At 32.8% G+C, this 26,760-nt stretch overlaps 1 protein-coding gene across 3 annotated transcripts; it reads left to right on the plus strand.

The window, feature by feature from the left end:
* The first annotated feature begins 9,216 nt into the window (after nucleotides 1-9,216).
* LOC134241965 (uncharacterized) lies at nucleotides 9,217-24,526 on the plus strand. 3 transcript variants are annotated; one of them, XM_062723985.1, is made up of 4 exons: nucleotides 9,217-9,316; nucleotides 9,401-9,477; nucleotides 9,965-10,053; nucleotides 21,598-24,526. In XM_062723985.1, exons 3-4 carry the CDS (start codon nucleotides 10,015-10,017, stop codon nucleotides 22,462-22,464), a joined length of 906 nt encoding a protein of 301 aa, XP_062579969.1. In that variant the 5' UTR covers nucleotides 9,217-9,316; nucleotides 9,401-9,477; nucleotides 9,965-10,014; the 3' UTR covers nucleotides 22,465-24,526. The 3 variants fall into 3 exon arrangements, with proteins under 3 accessions (XP_062579969.1, XP_062579968.1, XP_062579967.1); XM_062723984.1 differs by having other exon boundaries at nucleotides 9,218-9,316; nucleotides 9,799-10,053; XM_062723983.1 differs by lacking the exons at nucleotides 9,217-9,316; nucleotides 9,401-9,477; nucleotides 9,965-10,053 and adding an exon at nucleotides 16,347-16,477.
* Nucleotides 24,527-26,760: the final 2,234 nt, after the last annotated feature.

The raw sequence follows: 26,760 nt of genomic DNA on the forward strand, positions 1-26,760 counted from the left end.
TATGTATTTTGGATAAGCCAAAGAAAGAAATATAGCTAATTCAATGTTATGTATGTGGCCAAATCTAGTGTCGTGACTGTAACACTGACTTCTGACTATAATTGATTTTTTCGCCTGACTTCTCATTGTTATCTCCCTATTCCGAGAAACTGTCACAGAAATAATAAAAGTTAAACAGTGTCAATTTTGTTCACTTTGTAACTGTCATGTGATTTTACCTGCTGAGGACTGCAGAAACACATTTCTCTAGGGACCGCTGCTCGAATGAAGAGATACCGTCAACTGGGCATTTCCCATTTCACCACATCGTCCAGGACGAACATCTGATAAACAAGGGAAAATCATTGAAACATTGCCCAACTCTCCTGTATTCACATTGATAAACAAGGAAAAATCATCGAAACATACCATAGGCTAGCCCAACTCTCCTGTACGTGTTCACATTGCTGATAAACGCAGTCTTACAAGTTTCGAACAAAAAAACTATCAACCTTGCACTTTTAATTGGAACAAAAATGCATATATTTCAAGACAACTCACCTGGGATAAAAATTTAAAAATCCATGTCACACACAAGGGATTCAACGGAAACATCACACACGCACATTCAGTGGAAAGAACAACAAAAAATTCCCACCAAAATGAACACGTGACCAAGGATCAAATGATCAAAGTGCGCCCAATGAAAAGCAAGGTTCGTCAATCGATACATTCTATTAATAGCGTCAAAGCGAACTGACCTAACTGTGAGTAATGCTCTCTTTCACACACAAAGTGTGGACAATCCCCCGCTCTGAGTTTTTTTTTCTTAATTTTCCAAATTCACGGAAAAGTGATATTTTTCTAAAATCATGCACTCAGTAATGTCATCTTCAGAACATTTTACTCTTAAGCGTCGGAACCGGGGGCTGCTAACCCCCCCCCCCCACTTTTTTGCAAATACAATGAAAATTGGGGTTTACTTTTTGTTATTGCTTTAGCACCCCCACACTTTCAATTACCCCCCCCCCCCCCCACTACTTTCGATTTGCTTCCGACGCCTTTGAAACTAAAAAAAAAAAAAAGACAGGCCTAAGAAATAGACAAGAGTGCCAACGTGTTACTTACATTTATGACATTTGTTTTTTTCGTTGCAGATTGCTCGGGGTGTTAGCGAACGATAATTAGCAAAATCTTAAAATTCGATTTGTTTTCAAGCAAACATGATAAAATTTCATAATTTATCTGCCAAGAACAGGCTTTATTTACCCAGAAAATTTTAAAAAGATACATTAATTTCTTTAGAAGACATGAGCTCAGTCTACGGAATTTTGGTACAGCCGTCGTACCGGTATAATATCTAGTTTGAATCACATTTTATTTTTAGCACATACATGTATCATACGAATTTTTCTGAAGTATCAATTTTAGTTACTAGTATTCAATTTACACTGACATTCTTACAAACTTCTAAATTATTTTTATTCTAATTTTTGGAATTTTGTTATGTCTGCACTATCGTTTACGCAGTATTGCACTGCTAGACTAGTTTAACATGTTCTTCATAACAATTAATCAAAAGACAGAAAAAATCCCGAAGGATAATAGCAAGGTGGTCCATCTATTAAATAGATCACAATACTCCAAATTGATATATTTTATGTTTATTTTCACTATTTATTATGCCCCTGGATCGAAAGATCCCGGGGGTGTATTGTTTTCGTCCTGTATGTTTGTCTGTCTGTCTGTTGTCAACTTTAACCTAGTCCATAACTATTGAGTAGGTGAGGCTATGGCTTTCATATTTTACGGGTGTATTCCCTGTGACAAGACCTTTCTACGGCTCCATCAAATTTGATTTGACCTCTTGGCCTTGACCTTGGCGTTTGACCAACTTTTACAAAAAAAATACTACACTTTAACCTTGCCCATAACTTTTGACCAGTAGGAGCTAGGGCTTTCCTTTTTCGCATGTGTGTTCATTGTGGCAGGACCTGGTATGAATATTTTTTACCTTGACCTAAGAGTTTGACCCATGATTTAAAAGCTTTTACCTTTGTCATGGCTTTTGAACAGCAATCTTAATCAAGGGCTTTCGTGTTTCGCGGGTGTGCTCCTTGTAACAAGACCTTCCTTTGGGCTTTTGACCTTTTGACCTTGACCTTTAGAGTTTGACATGCATTTGAAAGAATTCAACCCTTGCCATAAGTTGCCATACGGGGGGGGGGGGGGCATCAGTGTTTCACAAACACATCTTGTTTCGATTTTAATTTTGACAACATTTTGATAACATCAATGTCTTATCCTGTTTTTTACCTTCATCAACTGAATTGGTCTCCACTGCATAGCAATATAATTTATTGTTATGGATAATATTAAAACAGATTTCATCGTTTTCTATGATTCTTATAATAATATTTCACTGGTACTTTAACGGTTAGGTGAGAGACTGCACTTTGAAGTATGTTCAATCTTAGTGTTGCATAATTTTTTTTTTACACCGTTATGATATGTTAACGACAGTGTGTGAAGACATGTGGAGACATTTTTCATATGAAGGCACTTTGTGCATTTCTTAAAGAGAAATAAAAAAGGTAAGTGTTTTTTATTTTAATTTAACGACTATATGTTCAACGCTCCCAACTAACACTGGTTGTTGCCATTGTATAAAAAAAGAGGAAATTTCTACTTTTGAATAGATTGATTAAGATTTGATGAAAGACGAAAATAATTTGCACACTGAACAATGATGCCAAGTAAATTAAATGGTATGTATTCTAAATTACATGCAATCTAATATGCAACAGGACTTTACCGAAAGAAAAATGTACATGAATACAGTATGGATTTTTTTCCACAAGCATCTATATCTGAATCTTTCACAATCTCAAGCTATGATTCATCGATATAGTTTTTAAAAAAACCCTTACAAATATCCATTGGTTTGTCGAACAGCCTTATTATAAGGTTGTTCGACAAGAGGATATTTGTAAGGGTTTTTTTTTATTTTCAAACTATATCGATGAATCACAGCTTTAGATTGTGAAAGACTTATACACGTATATGAATAGTTTGTATCACAATAAAATTATGAAACAATATACCGGTTAAAAAAATTATATGGATAGATAGTCTCTCTTGCCGAATTAACACCACTGTCATGATTCATCCTCCCTCTCTCCTAAGTTTTAGCCGAACTGAAAAAAAGCCCACAATCTTTAATAAACTGAAGTAAAAGAAAGTTAAATATGGTAATTACCGAAGAATCAGAAGTCTTTCTAAACAATGCAATAGGGAGCAGAGCACACATAGACCTGTAAATCATCAAAGGTGGGATCAGGTGCCAGGGTGGAGTACGCATCCCCTGTCTATCGATCACTCCCTCCGTGTGATCCATGTCATAATCGGAAAAACGGAAAAATACAAGGACAATTCAGTTTGTAAAAAATGACCTAATTTGAATGAAAAATGTCATTAGCATTCGTCTAAATGACCTATAGTGTATTTGCTGACAAAGTCAAATGCCAAATGTTGACATTAAACGAGATTGTTTATATCCTTGTTTCATCAACTTTCTGTCAATAGCTTGTGTAAAATTGAAAGAGGCAAACTATTCCTTCCAAGAATATTTTCGTATGTATAAAATCAACCGGGGGGTATAACCCACGGGTGATAAGAGTTTACTGCTGTATAAAAGTAAGGGAGGATGAAGATAGAAAATTTAAATCCATGACGTTTACCAAAACATTTTGTTGTAACCAATGACGTTTACCAAAACATTTTGTTGTAGGTTACCATCAACCTTATATTTTAGTAAAATATCCAAATATGAAATAGATTTCTCAGGCATTGTAGAAGCTTTTATTTCAAGTTAACTAGGGTACTAGTGTATCGGGTCGACGTATGAAAGGAAGGAACGAAAAATAACCACCTGTTTTTTCAGTATTAAAAATACGTCGTTGATACACACAGAAGGACTTTTCTTTTAATTTATAAGCTTTATATTAAATAAATTCTGCTCTATAGGCCTAATTATGATTGGTCACAATTGAAAATTCAGACAGATTGTTGGAAGATCTGCTCTCCAAAACTACATACATCTCGTCGATCAGAAACTCAAACTTTTTTTTTAAATATCAACTTGCTTGTACAGTCACAATGTTTTACCAAAATAATTGCAAATGACCAATGATAAGGTAAGTAAGGTTCCATTTAAAAAAAAAAAAAAAAAAAAAAAGTTGACTATCATGTCAAAAAGCCTGAGCTTTAATTTATCGTGGGCGATGGTGGGTATGAATTTGTTGAAAAGTCGTGCGTTTTGATGTTATTGATTTGGGTAAAATTTTGTGATTTTAAACTTCCAAAGGTTCCTTGAATATTTTAAGTATCTATATCTGATTTACACAGCTTCTCCAATCTCGAATATACTGATGCACCTAAGTTTTTCTTTTACTGGTTTTAATATTTTCGTGAGAAGATAAGAAGGTTTGGTAAAACTTTTCCTGCAATCCTATATGAATCTTTCTTCGTAAATATTTTCATATAGTTTAAGAATCCTGGTAATTCAAATTCAATTTGATTGTTGGAAATATTATTTAAAAGTGACCTATGATTTTGAAGAATTTCCATCTTACAAAGGGAGATATGAGGATATCTTTCAGGGCCGCGAGCTCCCTTGGTGATCGAGTGTTAATAATAGGATGTTGCCTAAGTACCATTGAAGGTTTTTTTTTCGATCTACCAACCCTGGCGATACATCAGTCACTCTGGAAAAAATAACCTACAGGGGATGTCGTTTACTGTCTTCTCCTCTTCCTAGGTTAGGGAAGACTTCTGAAAGCCGCGGTCGATCGGCCACGTTAAGTCCTCTGCTGGAAAAGTACTTAAAGAAGCATTTTAGAAGACAACACCTCAGCATTCTAAGAAGACCTCAGAGGCTATGGTCGGTCACTCCAATCCTATTGCCAAGTTAGGTAGCCCAGAGATCATCGTAGAAATTCGACTTGTTTCCCCGACGATGTTCGGTCGCAAAGCCCGCATGAGCCTCTTGGGTTCCCGACACTTTTTGTTGGTAAAACGGTCATTGATTATAGGCAACGTGGGTACTTTAAAATATTTATTAATAATAATACCTGGAATTTCTTTTTGACATAGTCCTTATCTGCTTATTGGTCCCATCATTTGCAGGATCTTTCCACAATAAAATGGGATGAACTTGAAGTGTCGTTTGACTTTAACTACCTTACAACTTTTGCATTGTAAGTAACCATTTATAGATGTTTCATCGACAACAAAATTCACCTCAAGAAGAATTTGAAATAAATTTATTCTGATAAGCATGCTGCTACTTTCCCTTTACATTCTTTATATTTATAGACTGGACATATCAATGCGCACGAAATTATCCTGTCGACAGTTTTGCAGAAAATATCGATTGGAAAACCTGCAGACAGTAGTTAGCGAGCATATCCCCCCTACCCCCCCCCCCCCAAAAAAAAAAAGGAACAAATAAAAGAATCTCCACTGGAACATTGTTAAGGAAAAAAAAAATCTGCGAGTTCTTGTTTTCGATTTGATTGCCAACTTCGGCAAACAATGATCGATATCGACGTCATATTCGTGGCTGCGAATGGATTCTGGGCTTCTGACGCAATTGGGATGCTACATAGTTCAAACGTCATGAGGAGGGAGGGGCGAGTTTCTAAAAAGAAATCCTGGAAATAAACTTTCATTTACTTTTTAAGACTGTACATATTTACTTTCGAAATTGGTCAGTGATTATAAAGATGTAAGAGGTGAAATGGCTTTGTCCGTAGTAAATCTTTAAGTAAATTATAACTGTATTTTAAAGTAAGGAAAATGGTTGTAAATCTTACAAACCAAATATAAATGAAAGAGGATGAACCCGGGTTCGAAGTGAGAAAGGCGCCAGCTGAATAGGAAGCAGGTCTGTGAGTCGCCTTGAGGGCCAGGTTGCGAATCCGCAGGATCTCCTGCATTCCAGATACTGTATATAGGGTTATTTTCATTCCGTATTATGTTCGCCTTTTGCCCCGTTTTAAATTCGCCCGGTCATGGTGTTGTTTAAGAAATTATAATGTATTCCTTGAATTCTCCCCGTTTTAAATTCGCCCAAATGAGGGTAGAGCGAATGGGGCGAAAATTCATTGTATACAGTATCTTGTTGGCTGAAAATGACATTGTATCCTATCTCTTGTCATTGTTATTTACTATAAGAATAGCTGCAGATCTGTAGCATTATGGTTTTATATATTTGTCTTTGACCATAACGCTACAGATCCCGTAATGCAAAAAAGGTGCAATTTACGGCGCATTATTTTTTGCGCACTTTTGGGGAGAATTTCTCCACTTTCCAGCATTGGTCAATTAACTAACTTTCACTCCCTAATTCTAGGCACATTATTTAACTAATCTGTATATTTTATCTATCTCCCAACCCTTAATATAGTCGTCTCTACAAGTGATAAACTCGCTTGACTAAAATTATTTGTTAGACTGCTGAAAATTCACTTCAAGCGAGTTTATTGCCTGTAGAGACAACTATAAATGATTGGGAGGTAGACAAAATATAAATATTGGCTACAGAATGTGTCTAGAATTAGGGAGTGAAAGGTAGGTAATTGACCCCCCTCCCCCAAAAAAAAAAATTCCCGTAAATTTGCACCTTTTTTGCATTACGGGATCTGTAGCGTTATGGTCAAAGACAAATATATAAAACCATAATGCTACAGACCTGCAGCTACTATAAGAATTAATAAAATAACAAAAAATTAATTCTCTCGCAAAAATCGCATGCCTTTAAGTGCAATCATTCCTAAAGTTTATTCTTGTATCGAACAAAAATACCAAGCCTCCAAAAGCTCCCGTCTGACATAATATAGAAATGAAACCTTTTATTAACACCCCCTTGGCGAAAAATAATTTTTTACAAAGAAGAGGCCACGATTTATCTTGATTTTGACAATTTTAGGGAGACGCGCACCGAGTGATGTTGACTTAAGATTTATTAAAACATTTGATGCCATGTCATTTGTAACATGTCCATAGATCATTTGTTTAATCCCCCTGCTCCTCATCAAATAGAAAATATATGATACATGGTGTCTTATTGATTTACAGCCTATTTCAACACGGAAGTTAAGGGTGTACAATGTGTAAAATGAATTAAATAGACTTTACTAGACGCAAACAAACAAACCAACTCTCTCTCTCTCTCTCTCTCTCTCACACACAGAGAGAGAGATAGATAGAGAGAAAGCCAGAGCAATACGAGCAATTGTGCTTTCTGGCGAAATATAGTCATAAATTGAGAAAATGGAGAAAATATCAATTCCCGTTTGATCACTTTGAAAGCATATTGTACAACATAGTATACATCCCGCATGATGGGATATATTGTATCAATGACATTCGCAAATAAAAAAAATTAACGAAAACTTCAATAGGTAAAACATCTTAGATTGTGTCAAAATAGCTTATGGAAGGAATATATATATATATATATATATATATATATATATATATATATATATATATATATATATATATATATATATATATATATATATATATATATCATGTATATGAGAGTTGTCCGCGAAAAACGCGAACTTTAACCATACATCTGTACATGTTGCTATTGCTGTTGCCCAGTTCATGCATTTCCCTGAATAAATATTGTTTTATTTAAACTTGTTTTTGTAGTATTATACGCATGCGACCAAGTTAGTATTTAGGGGAATTGCAACATGAAATGTCATTAAGAGGCAGCTGTAAAGTTTATGGTATATATAGGACTAAAGGTGACACCGGATTTAGACTTCAAAGGTTATAAATCTTCCATTATCAATGTAAAGAATGCGACAATTGGGAAGGATTATCGCGCTAAACAAACACCAGGAAGGCATCGCTTTTTGTCCTTTTTCTCTGTAATAAGAATTACAGGTTGGGGTAGGGGGTAAAAGGCGGTCCCTATTGATTAAGGAAAGTTTATGAATAAAAAAAAACTCTTGATTTTTTTATTTATATATAATTCATTTTAGGAAAACTTAAATTCTTATTTATTAAGATTTTGCATATAAGAAACTTAAATACAACAACTGAAATTATTTTAATGTTTGATTTCGTACAACATTGAAAACTAAAAAAAAATACAGTGGTTTATGAATAAAAAAAAAACTCTTTTGATTTTTTTTAAAATATATATTTCATTTTAGAAAAAATATAATTCTCATTTATTAAAATTTTGCATATAAATACAACAACTCAAATTATTTTAATGTTTCATTTCGTACAAAATTGAAGACAAAAAAAAATACAGTGGTTCTAGATTAAGATCTTGTTTTTAGTCCAAATCAAGAAATTCACAATGCAGCATTATCGTCAGAGTTTGGCAAAAATTGTCAAAGGAGATTCCAAGCCTGTTCGACCTGGTTTCTCTGAAATTTTTGCAATTACAAAATTCGTATAATTTATTATAAAAACATGTTTTAAAATTAATAATTTCTTTTAATTTTGTCATGCTTCACTGTTATAGATAAGTATTATTTAATTGAATGACCTTGTGCTCTTTTATGTTAAAATTCGTGAAAGTGACCAAAATCTTTCTTCCAGAAGATCAGCACTATTGTGAAATTTAACGTTTAGTCGGCAGGGCATGCTTACTCCTCCATGGCACATGATCCCACCTCTGATGTTTTGGAGGTCCGTGTTTGCTCTGCTCCTATTTTGTATCGTGTAATGGATTTTTGATCTTGAATTCTATTCGTTATCTTCATATGTTTCGTTTCAAACTGTGCCATTTAATGCATAATAACAGATTAAAAGATATTGATGATTTTGAGTGCAAAATCTTAATAACAACCTGTTTTTACTTCAAAGCCTTGCTCAGCGGTGAAAAGGGTTTTCAAGTGCATGGATTGATCAGGGTGGACGTAACCGGAAGTTATTTAAATTCGATAAGCAAGCTTAAGTCTGGAGGGATTTTTCTCATCGATATTCCTTGTTCAAATAAACTGAATATAAATCAAATGATTGTTATATATAAAAATCCAGATTATCATCATGTCTGCGAGACAAGCCACCCAACAGAAGGAAAGGGGGTTCAAGTCTCGACGTTCCAAGTTCAAGCCATGTCATTTTATCATTTATGTATCGAAAATCAATGCACTTCTACAAAGGCAGCAGTTTTAGTTTTCGTGTGAATATTTAATAGGTATATATAGATCCATATAACGGGTATGTGGCGCAGCGAATAACAATACGGTGTCTCCTAGTTTTATACAATAAGACATTGTCATTGCTTATTATGTTAAAGGTAAAAAATCGAAGAATATTCCTCATTGTGTTCAATTGGATTTTTTTTTAAACATTGAAATAATTTATTTGGATTTATTTGCAGTCAAGTTCTGCGAAGCTGTCTTCCTAGTCTGAGATTCCATTGGCGGGTTGAAAACAGAGAAAAGGTCAGGACATAAGGTAACCCTTTTCAGTACCCTTATACTCAAAGCGTGTTTGAAGCTAGTTTGTGTGTACCTCGATCAATTATTCAGAACTTATATATATTTATTTAAAACATCATAGGCCAGTGACCTAGGCGACAGAGAACTCTAGTGTTTTTCTTTTTAATTTAAGGGCACGCTTAAATGGAGCAAAACGTGATCTAGCCGTTTAAATCATCAATACGCAACATTATCTAATATTTCAATGAATGGAAATTCTTGCTTTGGAAAAAAAAAATTGGTGTGCAAATTTAAAGGGCTCCACGTCTTTGATTGCACACAGTATATTTATTTGTAGGGTACTTGGTTACCTATGGCGATAAGAAACCTGACAGTACAGGAAAACCTCATCATAAATCTCACCTTTCGTCAACAGTATAATATTGATAGCATTGGAAAGTTGTGTAAACTTTAAAAAGTTTAAATAGACTGTTATCGTTCCTGTGTGTCTGATTCCCTTGAAGGTTTGGAAGAATGGCAGGACCTTAAGCATGCTCGAACCTTCCAGTTTTCAATGTCTCAGACTCCACAGAAATCCGCCTTCGCAAAATGGGTAAGTCAAACCAGCTGCTCTCATCATCCACTCATAAAATATATGGTCATAATTTATATTTCATGCGTTTCTTCATTTTCGCTAGCCAAAGATTTTCGGTCCACTCCGTTCTCCATAAACCGAAAACCTTTGGCTAGCGAAGATGGCCTAGCTGTAATAATGTAGCCCTATCCGATTTTTTTTTTAATCTGATGTTTTCTGGAAAGCCCCCCCCCCCCCCCCCAAAAAAAAAGGAGAGGGCTACATTAATGCAGCTAATATGGCCTGCCTAAATCTTCTTCCGGCTTCTTTATTTCCACTTGCGAACCTCTTGAAATTTAGTTCTAGTTATGGTATACATAATGTGTTTCATAATCGTACAACATAGATTGCTATTACATGTACAATTCAAAGTTATAATAGTCTGACATACTAGTATATGTAATAATTTCGAACCTGTTTAGCTCTGTGTTCGTTTTCTTGAATACAACTACTCGTACAAACTAATCCTTCATTTAAAATTGATAAAGGCATCGTTTTGTCATATTTTTTTCTCTATGTTATATGGAGATTAATACCTAAAAAAAAGTTTACCACTTTAAAAAAATAAAGGCCACAGCTAAACAAACCAACTTCTACATTTTTCAGTGTTGTGTTTGTATAATAAGAAAATCTTTAACTTATGAATTCTTTTCATTTATTTGAAATCAGCATTTGAATTGAGAATGATTTCTTAAAATTGACAAAACAGACAAAGAATATATTGGATCATTGCCACTTGTTCATAAAAGACCGTTGTATTTATACAACTTTTGAAATTTCCGATCGCCGATATTGACATATGTGTACAAGCTAAAATATACATTTAACAAACTACTGAAATTGATAGCATTTTCGTGACAAGGGATTCATTATTCATGCATAAAGTCAGAGGGTCGTATTTCAGACTCAGGACTGTGTTTAAATGAGTCGCTGAACCTTAACGTCGCTAATGAACGTTATTCCAGGTTTTAGTTTTATGTAGCTTGATATTTCTATAGCTAAATAAATGTGTATAATTTTATTTTTATTGCCTAAAATTGATTTGAAATGAAAATCGTCGATTTTGAAGCTAATTTAATTTTTTAAAAAGTGGAACTAATTTTCAAAGAATTAAAAACTATAGATAAGACTATTTTTGTTAAGGAAACTTTTTACAAGTAATATAGTTTAGCTGAGTAGGGACTGACTATGCTGAAAACTCTGTGGTCAGCATAAATCTTTAAAGAATAAATCATTTCGAAAAAAGACGTGTTTTGAATGAGTCATGATTCATCTGATTACTGATTTCATTAAATCGTGTGCAATTAAAAATGCAATAGAATTATACCCAGGAAATAATATAAGTTTATGAAAATTCTTACATGTTATAAGCATGCAAATAAAATTAATATGCTCAAATTTAAGTTGTAAAAGCTGATGTTCTTTTAATTTAAAAATGTGCATGTATGAGAAAGTAGCCAAATACAACCTTGGTGGAATTTAAAATCAGTTTTAATTGGTTCAGCACTTTACTTTCCGGCTTTCTTGGTTGATTGAATGGCCCAGTTATTGAACTCACACAAGTAAAGATATAGGTGGGAAAACAATAAACCTTCACATTAGAAAAAAAAGTCCTCGGCCTCGATACTTTAAAGTCATATAATTTTAAAATCATTGCGATTTAAATTTTTATCGATTTCCTAAACTGCTCATCCATGAGAAAATGAACTACAAAATATTGGCAAAATATCATAAGAAAGACATTCTCTGTCTTTGATATAAGCACTGTGAGGTCTCGTTTAGTATATGTTTAAAAGTTGGCAGACTTTTAATTACTATACATTTAGGAACTCTAATGACAAATGAATTTATTTTAAAAATTGTATCATTTAAAGATGTACATATCACGTTTATCCAGTTCATTTTCTACATAGGGTATAGATCTACGTTATTTCTAACGGTCAAATAATCAAGGACAATGAAGTACTATTAATTAAACGGAAATTGTCGTTGTATACTTACATGAGGAAAATACATGGAAATATTTTTTTTCAAGTATAATATATATACATATAATTATGTTAAGAATAGATTAATCTATATATTTTTCAAAATAATGGCATTTTCTGTATGTTTCCGTTTATATATTATATATCAAGGATAGATTACTCTTAACTGCATATCAAAACTACCACGAAATTGGAACTCTTCTGTGGTCAGTTTCTTTTTGAGCTTCCTTAAAAGAGAAAATCCCTACTCCACCTACGCTGCTTAGAATATGAAAGATGGGCGCCATTAATTGTTGCATACACTAATGTCTTCATTGAGAGCCCATTCGTCTGTTTCGTATATGGAAATTTTGATGGAATACAAAACAAATCTGTTAGATATAAAATGGGAATGGCTACCAATCAACTCTGTTTCGTATCAAAATCTGATTGAATACAAAACACATCCATTATAGATACAAAATGAATACCAAATTAATTTGTTCCGAATAAAAATCTGATTGCATGACTACATAACTTGCAAAATTGTTGCATATTTCATGATCATGAGAATTAGTATGACTTCTAGTTGTTATGAAATCCTACGTACTTTAATTTTTGATTCACAATACCAGATCTATCGTTTTATGTAACAGTTGAAAAATGCCTCTACCTCCCCGAGCTGTTTAACATAAGCATTTGGAAAACAATGACAATTCCACTCTTAGTTATTGGACATTAAATTGATATTACATTGATGCTTAAAATAAGAGATGCTTTTTTCGGTTTTTTTGTGCATAAAGATACATTTTCAAAACTCTGATTACGTAAATAATTAGGTTACCCACCATTATTCTGATGACGTCGATGAACGAAAGGAAGTGAATTCTAACCAAAATTAGTAGCATATATTGCTTCATTACTATTTTTGCACTATTTAATGTCGATATATGACTATAACGTTCTATTTTGATGGACATTGCCAATTTAGCCTTCCTTCTTTGGTTAAACACCTAAGTGCCATTTAATTACTTCTTTACGTAACGTCTCCTTAGCCTTCTTGGAGAAGTCATACACAAGATTTTTCTTCTTTATCACATGTGCGAATATCCCTATATTTGTATAAAGTGGTAAAGAAAATAAGGTTTTTGAATGCAAAAATGTTGATGATAAAGATTACCGTTGTGCCTATGTAAAGATCGCAAAAGATCATGAGAGGTGTGTATTTTTATAAAAAGCTTGGTTTTTCTTAATTGCAAAACTTTAATGTGACAAAGGGACGGATACATTCTTTTGTCCTTTACCGGGGGTTTAGAGTTTTATATTCATAGAAAAGGATGTTCAAGAAGTCAGGAAGCAAGAGTGATATGTAAACCAGCGAGTTTATTTAGCTTAAAATCGTGATTAATGGTTGAATAGATTGAATTCGAAACTTTTTAAATAACTGTAGAATGTTTGTTTTGCGGATTTTCGGGGCTTTTTAAATCAAAAATAGTTAAAGGAACTAGGAGAAATATGAAAGTCGTTACTTATCTTGGCGACTCTCCTTACATTAAAATGAAACCGAATACAAAAGCTTGATAAATGCTTGTTAATATTGAAAGACATCGCAGACCAAGGGAAAAAAGTGTAGGAACAAGTCTTGGAGAGAGCTACATGTATGAGTGGATTCCGAACCTTGGATTGAGATGATGGTTAAACGACCGTTTCTACTGAGTTCTAGCATATACACGTGTCATGTATTTGGTCACGGTAAAGGCTCTCACCAGTACTTCGATTTTATGTAATTCGATATAAAACATGTCAGTTTCGAAGAAACTGAAATCTAATAAAATCTGCAAACAAGTGTAAAAGAGCGCATGCTCCATCGATACTTGACAGACGATAAAAATCATTTAAAAAACTATTAAATTCTCCGTAACCATGACAACGTGTGGCTCTTATCACGTTTATTTTTTAATTTTATCTATATCTTGAAATCCTTTGGCAAAATATTGATTTCCCAACGCATATTGTGTCAAATTGGTCCTATAATTGATATTAGTAAAAAGAATTACCTTGCTCAAATATTCGACATATGCTGCAATATGCTGCTTGTACCAAAAATTACGGTTCATTCTGGGTAAAATTCGCTCTTCTTGATAAAACTCTGAAAAGGTATCTACATGTAAGTAGTGAATATGCATATGGGCATATGATATATTTCTTCCTTTCTTGAACGATAGGAAGTAATCAACTGAAGTTTACAAACGATAGTGTATATCCCTTTTCACATTGAAATTTATTCTACACGTACAGTATTCATGTCTTTTTGTGTGTTTGTTTGTTTGTTTTGTTTGTTTTTTTTTTTTTGAAACCATAGGAAAGTTAATGTTTAGTTAACGAAACGTTAACTGTAGTTTACTTTTTAACAAATTTCTAATTTACACCATAGTTACCAAGTTTACCAATTATAAAACTAGATTTGCCCATTTTAATTAGTGATATTGGTCACCATGGTGTTTAAAAAAAAATGAAATCGATCTTATCTACTTCAATTCGCCGAGGTCTTCGGTTTCAATTACATCAAAAAGTACATGTTTACGTGGGTAACTAGTATTTTCAGGGTGGGTTTTCGATGTAACAATTTCTTCTTAACGAGCAAAATAATTCAGAGAATTTGTTTGTCCCGCTGAAGGAAAAGAGAGGTTGGAATACCTGAAAATACAGATTAATAAGAATAAAAAATGAAGATTAACCTTGGCCCTTCCGAGTATGGCCTAAATATTATAAATAGAGATCGATCTTTGAGAAGTGGAAGAAATTCATGAAGTTCCATATATTTGCAAAAGCTTACAGAGATCTAAAGTTATCATATGAAAATGCACTATATGATTTCTAACCTTGATTTTCAATCTCATGCACTACAGGGTTCTTTTTTTAAACTCATAATGACTAAAGGATATAAATTTTCAAAATAATGAAAGAAAAAAAAAACAAGATACGATAAATAAATTGTGGTCGCAGTCGTACATGTAAGTTGGTCAAGGAAAACATTTTTTGCCAGATGTTATAGTTTTACCTTGAAATTTTACCCTTAATTCAACAGGGGTCCTCTTGATAGCATTAGGAGTTCTGAAATAAAATGGCAATGATAAAGAAATAATAAACACCTGGAAGTCATTTCTTGCAGTGTGTAAATTTCTTACCTTGAACTTTGAACTCAAATACATGTAAATATATAGCTTTTTTGTCACTGTGACTTTCATTGAAAAGATGAAAGGAAGCTAAATTCATCATCTCGAAAACAATTTTTCAACACCGGTATTTGAATTTCTCAGTAATATATTGACCTTTGACCTTTCGATCCTGAATTCTATTGAGTTCTTTAGATCATACAGACCCACCAGTTCCCTTGGTATATTTAATATTTTATTGACAACTCAAACTTGAGGATCACTCGGCTGGGGGGATTTCATTGCATTAAAAGCTAAAGGGTGTTTTTGGTCGCCCGTGGCGCATTGGTTAGCGGGATTGCTCTCGAGTCGCGAAGTAAGGAGTCGATCCTTACACGGGTTCGAATCCCACTGTGGGACGTGGAGACAGGTCCTTCGGATGAGAAGGTATAAATCGAGGTCCCCCGTGTCGCAGTTGGTACGTACTGGCACAAAAAAAGATCTTTACTGGTCAATGACCCTGAGTGTCGAGTATAGGACAACATTTCTAACTCTCCATCGGCAAATGGTGGCGTCTCCATGTGCGTGAAAAATTCCCGAGAGGGACGTTAAACAACAATCATTTTGATTTATCAGCCAGACATCAGAGTTTGATCTAGCTGCAGATCTGTAGCTCTCCGAAAAAAATAAATTGATAGACCGTCTATCAATATTTTTTTTTCGGAGAGCTACAGATCTGCAGCTACGTTTGATCAACACATAGGCAGATAGACGGAGGGCAGATGGACTCATATTTATATCCACTACTTTTAAAAGCCGAGGACAAAGAGGTCTTAAGAGGGCTTAAAGTGTAAATATATTTTTTTGAATTAATACTAGCTTAGTAGTACTGACAAAATTTTTCAAGGTCGCACAGTTTCAATGTTTAGTATTATTTTGTTTTACTTTTTGAAAAGCCCTGTGCCGTAAAACAAAATATGGGCATGATTATCATATGGATATATGAATGAAATACAAATGTAAAAAAAACTTTTCAAACAGTATCAACACTACCTAGACGAATTATTGCAATAAAATGCTACGCTTGGTTATTTAAATTCCAAGCCACTACTTTAGTGTATCGATTGGGTAAATAGTCAGACCCGCAGTAGAGGGTCAATGTTGTGTGTTGTTGACTTCCTCTCGTGGTCGCTTAGATAGGCATGTGAACGAAACATGGAGAGGGAGAACAATTTAACGTTCAGTAAGAGGTTAAAGATGAGTCTTCTGACCATCATTCAGGTAAAGTTTAAATTTGAGAACTAGAAAATTATTACATCTTTGTTTCTCTGGCAAACTATGCGCTGTCATGGATTTCAGATTTCGAGAAAATGGCCGATCTGTTCTGGGTAGAAAAAGATCGATTTGTCATTCGTTGAAATGCACCTGAATTCGTTTGTTAATTGAAGAACAATTTCATCTCTGTTAATCAATTCAATTACTTTATCAATAAGTTTAGGGAGAAAGATGGAAAATGACACATGACATTGACTTTTTTACGAATATATTCGAGTCCTTAGTTGAAAATGAGATGTTGACAAGTGGGATTTTGAAGAATTTCACTGCAGGTTAGGGAGTTTTAATACACAGTCATAATGCATGTGTGTTGTGTAAACACAATTCAGGACCTATATCATGATGTCATTGCTGTTATGACAGGTTAGGACTAAATTACCAAAACAGGATACATGTATAAGAGGCTGCTTAGGATATAATATCCTAAATGTGTTGTAAATATACTGCGCGAAAATGAAAATTTTATTTTGGTTTGAAATGTTGTAAATCTGCATAAGGCCTAGAAAAAAAATATGTTTGTTTCCGCTTTCCCGACCGACCCTAATTTATAGTGCCGACCCTAAATATTGTTTTAATGCTTGTGTCCCGTGATGTGCAAGATTTAGGGAATTATAGCCTCCAACTTTGCAAGCTTTTCAAGACAGAAAGAAGTTTGGGTCACCTTTCTATTATAAGTTAAGTCACAGAAATGCTTGAAAACACAATTTCTTTTGTCATTAATGTTGCTTCTATACACGTTTTGATTAAAGAAGCAAAAAAAATTTTTTCAAAAAAAAAAAAATTGCATACCCTATAAGTGTGTTGTGTAAACACAACCCTTGCATTTATTAAGGAGATTTGATCCCCACAAAGTTTATATCATGATGCATAACAAACTTGGGCTTGCTGTTATGCCAAAAACAGGAATAATTGATTAATATGTATATATATAGAGAATAATATATTACCAAAACAGGATATACGAGACTGCAGGATGTGATTGGAAAAGGGATAAAATATCTTAGTAATAAAATACTGAGAAGAAAATAATGTAAATAATCATGCATGGACTTCTTACATACATGTAAATTTATTTCAATGCAAAAATGAAAATTTTATTCTGGTTTAAAATGTTGTAAATCTGCATAAATATACATTTGAATAGCAATAAACTTAGCATGCCAGCATATGCAAAAAACCTGTTTTTTCTAAGTGTGTAATAAAAAAAAATAATATAGGTGCTAGTGATTAAGTGTTGATTTTTTTTTAAAACCCTAAAATCATTAATAATTTTACAAGCTGCGATATATGTTAATAAAAATATAAGTTTGTAATAAACGCAAACCATTTATATTTATTAAAAATAAAAAATGAAAAATTCCATTTTTATAGGTTATAGGCCTTTACATGATTAACAATGATTAACAATTAATAAAATATCAATTAAAATAATTATATAGGTGTTTTTTTAGTCTAATACTGTCAAAGGGACACTGCCCCATTGTTTGTATACATGTAAACAGATATGGCTTCCGTGAGTCACCAATAACTATGCAAAAATTGATAAGCAAACAATATAAAATATTTTATTTTTTTTATTTATCGCATTATCGGTAAATAATTTTTAAAAAGCATTAATAATATAAGGTTTTATGAAATTAAACCAAGGCTAATGTAAATCCCATTTCATTTGTTATAGGCAGATGGCTCAATCGCCTAAACAGTTAGCTTCCACCAATAACTATTTTTGTCAAAAATAACATAATATATTTATTTAAATATTCAGACAGTGTTTCCTTCAGAGACATGTACATACTAGTAAGAATTGTTATATATATTTTTAAAGGATTTATAATTATATAATATTATTTAGCTTTCTTTTTTGACACCCTTTTTGATAAATAAGGGAGAGAAAGTTTTTTCCCTCAACCTTTAGCAATCATCATCGTGAGTATTATCATGATCATAGAATTTTTCTCAATTACTCTTATAGTCATATACAAGATTGTATATCAGCTTATTGGAATTTCTTGAGTATATATGTTTAAAATAAGCATTGTTAGTTGTTATAATTTCCATGTGTCCTTTTCATATTACAGCTGAATTAAAAAGAAAATAATGAGACAAACAATGGGATTATTTTAAAATTAATTATCAAGAATATGAATTAATGATAAAAGAAAAAGGCAGAACATTGGGACATGTTGGAATGATGGAAAATTGAAGACTGAAAAAATTTAAGAATTATATAATTATTATGTTTTATAACATCAGTGAAGTCCAAGGCAAAAATTATTTAATACAAAAGTTTTCGGTCCACTATATTTTGTATTCACTAGTAGTTATTATTCACCAGTAATTATCTATGATGCATTTAAAACATTGAAGTAGACTATATTAACCTTTAAAAAAAAAAAAAAAAAAATTATGATAAAGAAGTTAATCCACTAAAATGTAAACTTTGTTACTGAAAAAAAAGTTGTAAATAAAAACAAAATTCTTAATTACATAAATTGTCAGCTTCAATTAAAGCCAGTTAAATCCCACTAAATCCAAAATATTCAAGTTAAGACTTGCCCTTCATTAAAATGTATAGAATTAAATGAAGGATTTAAAAAAAAAATCTGTGCCCTGTCCTGTTGTGAAGCTATTGACGTACACTGTCTTGGACGCACAGGTCCAGCTTTGTTTGATTTCAGATCCGAAATAATCCCAAACCAGCGAAGCATTAAGTGTGTACAGCGTATGACTTATTTAACCCGTTTAATTATTCCTGAAATCAAAACAGAGACATGATTTCCGAATAATCTCTGTTATGATATATGGGTTATAATATGGAACTAAAGAGGAAGTGGAACTGGTGGAGGAAATCAAAGCAGAACATGATCACACATGACATTGAATTCCTTAAACTAAAAATATATAGCACTGAATTCAACATGCTACTTTTTTCCTGAATATTGAAGAGAATTAAGACTTTATATATGAATTGGTGGTGTTAAAAAAACCATAAAACAAGTTTTTCATGTCTTGCAAAATTGCACAGATGACATTTTGTAATACGAGTATTGTTGTCTGCATTTATTACAGAAAAAAAAAATAATTTTGTGGAAGTTGTGTAAGAGTTGGCAAAATACCTCATTGTATAGAGAATTTTCACTTTGAAGTTTAGGGGATCAATATTGTGCAATTTAGCTACTTGGTAGTTTAAATTGCCCAAGAGAGAAACTAACAATGACATGTGGTAGTTAGGAGTATGGTATGAGGAAACTGAGAAATAACCTAACAGTAAGTTCCTTATAAAAGTGTGAACCAAATTTTCAAGTAAATAAATGTAGGTCAGTATCAGAAATGTAATTGAAAAAGACTGAGACACATTACATATTACATGAGGTTTTTCCTTTGAACCTCAGGAGAACAAATGTAATTATGCAATCCATTTCATTATTAGAACTGCTCATCTTGAAATATTAATCAGTATTCTGGTTAAAAAAGTGTAAACATGGTAACTAAACAAAATACCTTTAAAATATTTTTTACGCATCTGCTCTGAAAAGGCTTGTCATGAGGTGATGTAATTTTATCTGACACATTGTGCATCACATTTCATAATAATGTTTTCAAGGAATGTTTTACACCAAAGAAAACAAAGTCACAATGGGTCATTTTTTTCCTCCTTGAATTATGATTTATTATGCATATAAATTAGGAATGAAGGAACTTGGTGGGAAAGGTTTTGCTATTGAATATCACTAAAGTACAACTATTGCGACCTTTATTCAATAGTGTTTGGGGGTATTTTTCACATTTACCGGTATGCATAAGCCATCAGGATAAAATTTGTTTATTAAAGTGCGCATTTTCTCTGTACATTAGGGCTGTGTATTGAGCCAAAAATTTCGATACGATACGATACAATATTTTTTAAAGCGATATGCGATATATTGGATTCTGAAACAAGTCCATCAGAAAAGGCTTCTAAATCATTTTAATGCATACATTTCATAATAATTAAGTGTTTTATTACCCATTTTAAAGTACTTGTCTCATTGTCTTTAAAAATAACACTTCAATTCAAACTTTTGATGACAGTAAAATCAACATGTTCAAAAAAATTTGTCTATGTATTTTGTAATAATTATAAAAACTTTTTTATTTCCTTAAAAAATTATATAATTTTTGAAGGTTTTAATTCAAAAAAGTAAAATATAATCTTTGGTGATTGAAATTCCCATCATTTAAACAGAATTTGAAGAAAAAATGTCTGTCCGATACGTATTGGAAGTTACTTTTCAATACGATATTTTTCTTGAATATCGATACGTATCGATATATCGATATATTGATACAGCCCTACTGTACATGTTGTGAAATCTCATTCTTATTCTGGTTCATGATATACATAACATTCTTAATATTTTGACAGTTTTATGGCATGTGATGTGCTTTTGGCAAACAATTATCTTTATTTGTAAACTTGTTTTTACTGTTTGAATTACCTGATTAAAAAGCGTTATTTCTTGTGAATTTTTCCTGCCTATGCATAAATAAATGATGATGTTTTTCTAGAAATATACTTGATTTTGTGCGAACACATTAAAGTACATATATGTCCATGGGCGATGGTTAATGCTGCAGCCGTGCAAAGTCAATATAAAGGTTGATTATTATTTCTCAGCGGAATCAATAAATGTAGTTCATACTGCAACACAAAGCTCCTCTAAACATATATATGATCTTTAAAAAATGTTCAGTGCACAAATCAAATGTCGAGTAGGTTAACATTATGAACATTATTTTAAGTTTTAAAAAATAAGGGTATATATGTATGTAGTTAGCATTATTTGAATTATGCATCAAAACACACAGAATATTACTAGGTAAAGAGAATAAAGTATTTATTGGTTGATACTGGCCATCAATACACACAATGGTACTATTTATCTATTGAAGTCTATATATAATCAATTACTTACCACTATAGGTGGTTTATATTTAGCAGAGAGCTTGTTTCCTGACAAATGTTACTATTGTGTTCATGATATTACTACCTGCTTCTTTTAATGTATCCTCTGTTCTGGTTGCAGATGCCCAGGATGCACTCCAGCTCCACCCAGTGCTGCCTGTGTGTGGTGGGGGTCTTCATGTTCCTCATGGGGGTCATCATGCTGTCCACTGGAGTCTGTCTTATACTTAATTATGGCTACTTTGACAATGCATTGTTCCCCCCTGAATTACAAAGCCAGGAAGGCAAAAGAACTGTGGGGATTATATTAACTGTGTCAGGATTTGCTGCTGTTTTTATAAGTGTCCTTGTGAGTTCCATATATTTGTGTTCACGGAGTAAGACACCTTCAGTGCATTCAGATGAACTTAACACTATACCCAGTTCTGGTAGGAAGTCCTCTGCTGGAAGTAGGAATAAGGTTGCTTCTACTGATGCTGCAGCTGCAGTGAAGCAGAAACCAGCATCCAATGCTGCACCAGCAGCATCAAAACCTCAAAATAAGAGCAAGGACATGCATTCCACAGCAGTGCCTCGTGCCAGACATCCCAGAAAACGCAAAAAGCAGAGAATACTCCAGAAGAGCAAACTAGAAGGCATCCAGGAGGCTGATGCCATTTCCAGAAAATTCTCAGAAAAAGACATCAATAGTTCCATTGATGCAACAGCCAACGACGAAGTGCACAGCGAAAAAAACTCTCAGGAAGAGACCTCAGAAGCCATAGCAATGCCAGAAGTGTTTTATAGTGCAAGTGATAATACTGTGTTAGTCTCATCTTCAAATTCTGTAGCATCTAGTGATGACTTGCCACAAGTGGACAATCCAGCATACACAGAAGAGAAAATCAGGAAAGACTATGACCAATCTTCCACCTCAAGTGGATTTACTGGGTCCGAGAAAACCGACAGTCTCTATAAAGTAGAGGCAAGTATTGAACACCCAGAGTGATTGCACAAGGCAAGGATTACAAAAAAATTAAGGGGGAGGGGGAAACACAAAACTTCATCTCATATAGTCTACTGCAGATTTTGGAAGACATTTCTTCATTTCAGCAAGGAAGCTGGTCTTCCTCCCCATAGGCACTAGTATTTATAAAAATGGTTCATATTTACCAAACATTTATGTTTGAAAACTAATTATGTGATAAAAAATATCAGTGCTATTACATACTGCATATTGCTTTATATGTGTTAGAAATCCCAGTCCACTTGAAATGAAATGATAATAATATGATGCTGTGCATTATAAGTAGTGTTATAATCTTCACAATTTCATACAACAAATATGGCATTTACAAAAAAAAATCATACATGTTGAGAATTAAGTATAAGCCAAACTCAATCTTTTCTGCCATTTTTAAATATCAACATCAAAGGGAATGAATCAGTAAATATTGTCTCAATCTTTTCTGCCACATTTCAGATTTCAATTTCAAAAGAAATAGGAAGATATAATATTTCTTAATAATTAAGAGTTAATTATGTGTTTATTAGTATTCTTTCAAAACATATTAAATGTAGAAAGTATTGAAGGATGTTTAAGTTTAGAAATACTGCTTATTTTAAGTGGATTATGTAGTTTTATTTATTGTTTTCCTTGTGATATAATTCAGATATATTTTTCGTTGGTTGTAGAATAGGTTACCGTTTATGTCTTGCATTCTGTACCATATTATACTCTCTGTGACTCAAAAAAGGGGGATGCGAACTTCCCTTCATTTTAAAAATGATGGTGGATGCATCATGCAATCATGGTTTTGTCTCAAAGTAATGTTATACTAGCCTTTCAGCATGATTTGCTTGGTGTTTAGAAGGATGAGTTGTAGGTATTGGTGTCCATATACTGCTGAAGACAACAAGGTCACTGCCAAATGAAGTTGGTGTGTGTTGTAAATCCAATTGTTCATTTTGTTTTGGTGTTGTGTACTTTTCTTTGATGTTTGACAACATTTTTGTTTTTGTTGTAGCAGTTGATTGTTGGTGAATTAATTAAAATGGCATTTTTTTTAATGAATACACTTTACATGCTGATGAGAGAGAGACTCCATGCTAAATGAATTAAGGCCCAGGAAGCAATTTCAGATTTTTTTTTAGGGAGGAAAGGAGGGGAGGGACTCATAGTGCCCCTATCCGTACAAATCATATAAATACTTGAATATGCCCTTGCAATGTCTAGTCTATATATGTAACTAAACCATCATATTTCAAAACTGATTAACTTTCAACTGCTTTCATTCCTGCAAAAGAATTAAAACCAGTTTTTGATTCACCTTCCTTATAAACTTGAAAGTCTGCTGCAATGATGCTAGTAAATGTCTAAAATTTGTTGTATATGGTTTTAAAACATGTATCTATTGTACCCTTTGTCTTTAGATGAAACTATTGTTAATATTTCATGTTTTAATACTGAGAATCGGTCTAGTGTGCTCCACATCCTGATTGTAAACTCATTTTATTTCTTTGGAAAAATTTCTTAAGCATTTTTATTAAAAATATTATAAAGAAATAAAAAATTCTACTAGATTAATTAACAATAAGTACTGTGGTTATGCAGGAAAAAATTACATAGTTACTTCAGACTTGCTTTGTTTAATTTATGTTCTTTGCTAACATTTCTAGTTGTAGATTTGTTTCAACATTAATGATTTTCCCCATGACTTTGTCATAAGAAAACCATTTTTGTGATATTCAAAGTAGACAGCCATGTCAATGCAATGTTGCATCATTTTGAATATGTTCCCTTGATCTGCATACTAGTGACAATGCATATTTCAATATCAAACCTGTGTGTTTCGCCATTATCAGTGATACACTGTATGAGAATAATCATTTATTTTGCAATGTAATGACAGGGTTTCAGAGGCTGATGTATGATTGTTCTGTCTACAAGTACTTTTTTGTTTGTTTTTTTTTTTTAATGTATTTTTTTTTTTTTTTTGGAAATGTATCTTTAAAAGTGATAATGTTATTGTTATTATTTTTATGAAGAAAAATAAACTTGAAATATTAAATTGTGTTCTGTTGTTATAATTTTGGGGAACATTTTTCATGCAGCTTAATAGTATGTTGATAAATTTTAAGTGTAATTTGAACTAAGAGGGAAAATACTGTAAAACGACAAAGAAAGAAAATGTAGAAATTTGTGAAGTCATTTCATCTCAAGAACCAATGCATATACATGTATTTCATATAGAAAGGGGCTAAGGTAGGGGTCAAAAGTTATATATAGAAAAATATCTTTCCAAGTCTAGGGTTTTTCATCCCCTCCATGTTAACCCTTGTCAAACTCTGCCTATGTGGTCAGGGTTTATGTGAAGCAGAGGGGATCAAAAACCATTGACTTGGGAAGATGAAAAATATAGAAATATGATGTGTTTGTTAATCACTGATGTCAGTCCATTGCCAAGGGTTAAGTTTCTCAAATGCCAGTCAAACTACCGGGTCATGCAAGGTCAAAAGATCAAAAATGGTACCCATGGGAAGGTCTTAGAACAAGGAGATATACAAGTGAAATTTGAAAGCCCTTGCAGCAAAACTTTGGCCAAGGTAAAAATTTTAAAAAGTACTTCATCTCTCAAGGTCAAGAAATAGAGGTCAAAAATACTGGTACATAAAAAATACTTGCATGTCAAGGAAACCACGTTTGAATATGAAAGCCTTAATCAAATGTTATGGCCAAGGTTAAAGTAGCCAGACTCCAAGGTCAAGGTTACAAACGCAATAACATTACTACTCAAGGGAAGGATTTATCACAAGTAACACACAGGCAAAGTATGAAAACCCTAATATCAACATATCAAAAGTTATTGCCAAGGTTCAAGTTTAGTTAAAATTCTGCAAATTAAAGTGGGTCAGTCTCCAAGGGCAAAAGTGTTGATACCCCAAGAAAGGATTCGTCACAAGAAATACATGTACTTCATACATGTAGTTGAAAGCCCTAGCTCCAAGCAATCAAAAGATGTAGGCATACAGAGAGATGGACAGAACGAAAACTACATGTACATGTATATGCCCCTCAATTTTCGATTATGTAGGCATATGAAATTTTCATTTCTTCAAAAGAATATGGCCAGCAAGGCCAAGGTGATTCAGTTCTATGAATAATTTGGGCTTTATTTTTTTTCTTTATAATTTTTTTTAAAATCTCAAACACACCAAAAATTAAGACTTTAAAAATTAACCTTTCCCTTTATTGTTGATTAATCTTGTTCATTTGAATGAAAGGAATGAAGCATTTATGAAGTACTAGATAAGTATACCCGACTCAAAATTATAGCATGGAATTTTATACCTAATAAAAACTGATCTATCAATATTTCATTAGCCGAAGAATCGCCAGTCAGACATTTGTAAATGGCTATAGATCGCAGTTTACACATAGAGTTATTTTATTGCAAAATCAAGCACTGATGTGGTAAATGATTACACTTGAGTGAACATTGCTTCACAGAAAATCTTGGATAGCTGTTCGTCATATTGACGTTGGTTTGTTGATAGGGAGCGTCCCTGACAACGGAAGTTCTGCACGATTCGTTCAGCGTTTTGATACTGTTCGTACAGATAGAAACGATAACCTTTTGCAGTTTAACGGTTGAATTAGTTTTTTAGCCGTCAGCAATTTTGCAATGAGACGATAGTCTAAAACGGTGCATGTTTGGTTTATCCTTTTTGAAAATAATAACATTATACTTAAGGAACAGGGATAAGATTATACACATGAAAAAAGTATATGCATAATTTTATCACTTTTTAGGTGAAAAGTGCAACTTACACAAATTAGTTTTATATTGCCTCGATTTAAACAGAGGAATGGTGAATAATTTAAATAAACAATAATGAATAATTAAATTTGAAAATGAAATCTGCAAATTGGTTAGAAATATGTAATTACCGATAAAATTTATTAAAAATCCCAACACTGTGATATTAAAATCATACACAGTTTGGTGTAAAGTGTCACTCATTATTTGTTTGTTCAAGGATTAATATAAGCACATGATGTATGTAATATTTAATAGGCAGGGGTTATTGAGATAAAACGGAGGGTTTTTTTCTTGAGAGTCTTGTTTAAACTGAAGGAATTAACTCCTAATTTCTAGAGTGTCGTAAAATCAACAAAAACGAGCACAACCTTGCTGAACTGAGAAAGACAAACAGCGAGACTAAACCTCTCTAAAGTCAAAACTATCTCCGTGAATATGTACTGACTAATAGTGTAAATAATTGTAACTTGTGTATTTAAGAT

The sequence above is a fragment of the Saccostrea cucullata genome, unplaced genomic scaffold (assembly GCF_032062105.1).
Source record: "Saccostrea cucullata isolate Sc308-1 unplaced genomic scaffold, CSIRO_AGI_Scuc_v1 ctg438, whole genome shotgun sequence".
In the NCBI taxonomy this organism is placed as follows: domain Eukaryota; kingdom Metazoa; phylum Mollusca; class Bivalvia; order Ostreida; family Ostreidae; genus Saccostrea; species Saccostrea cuccullata.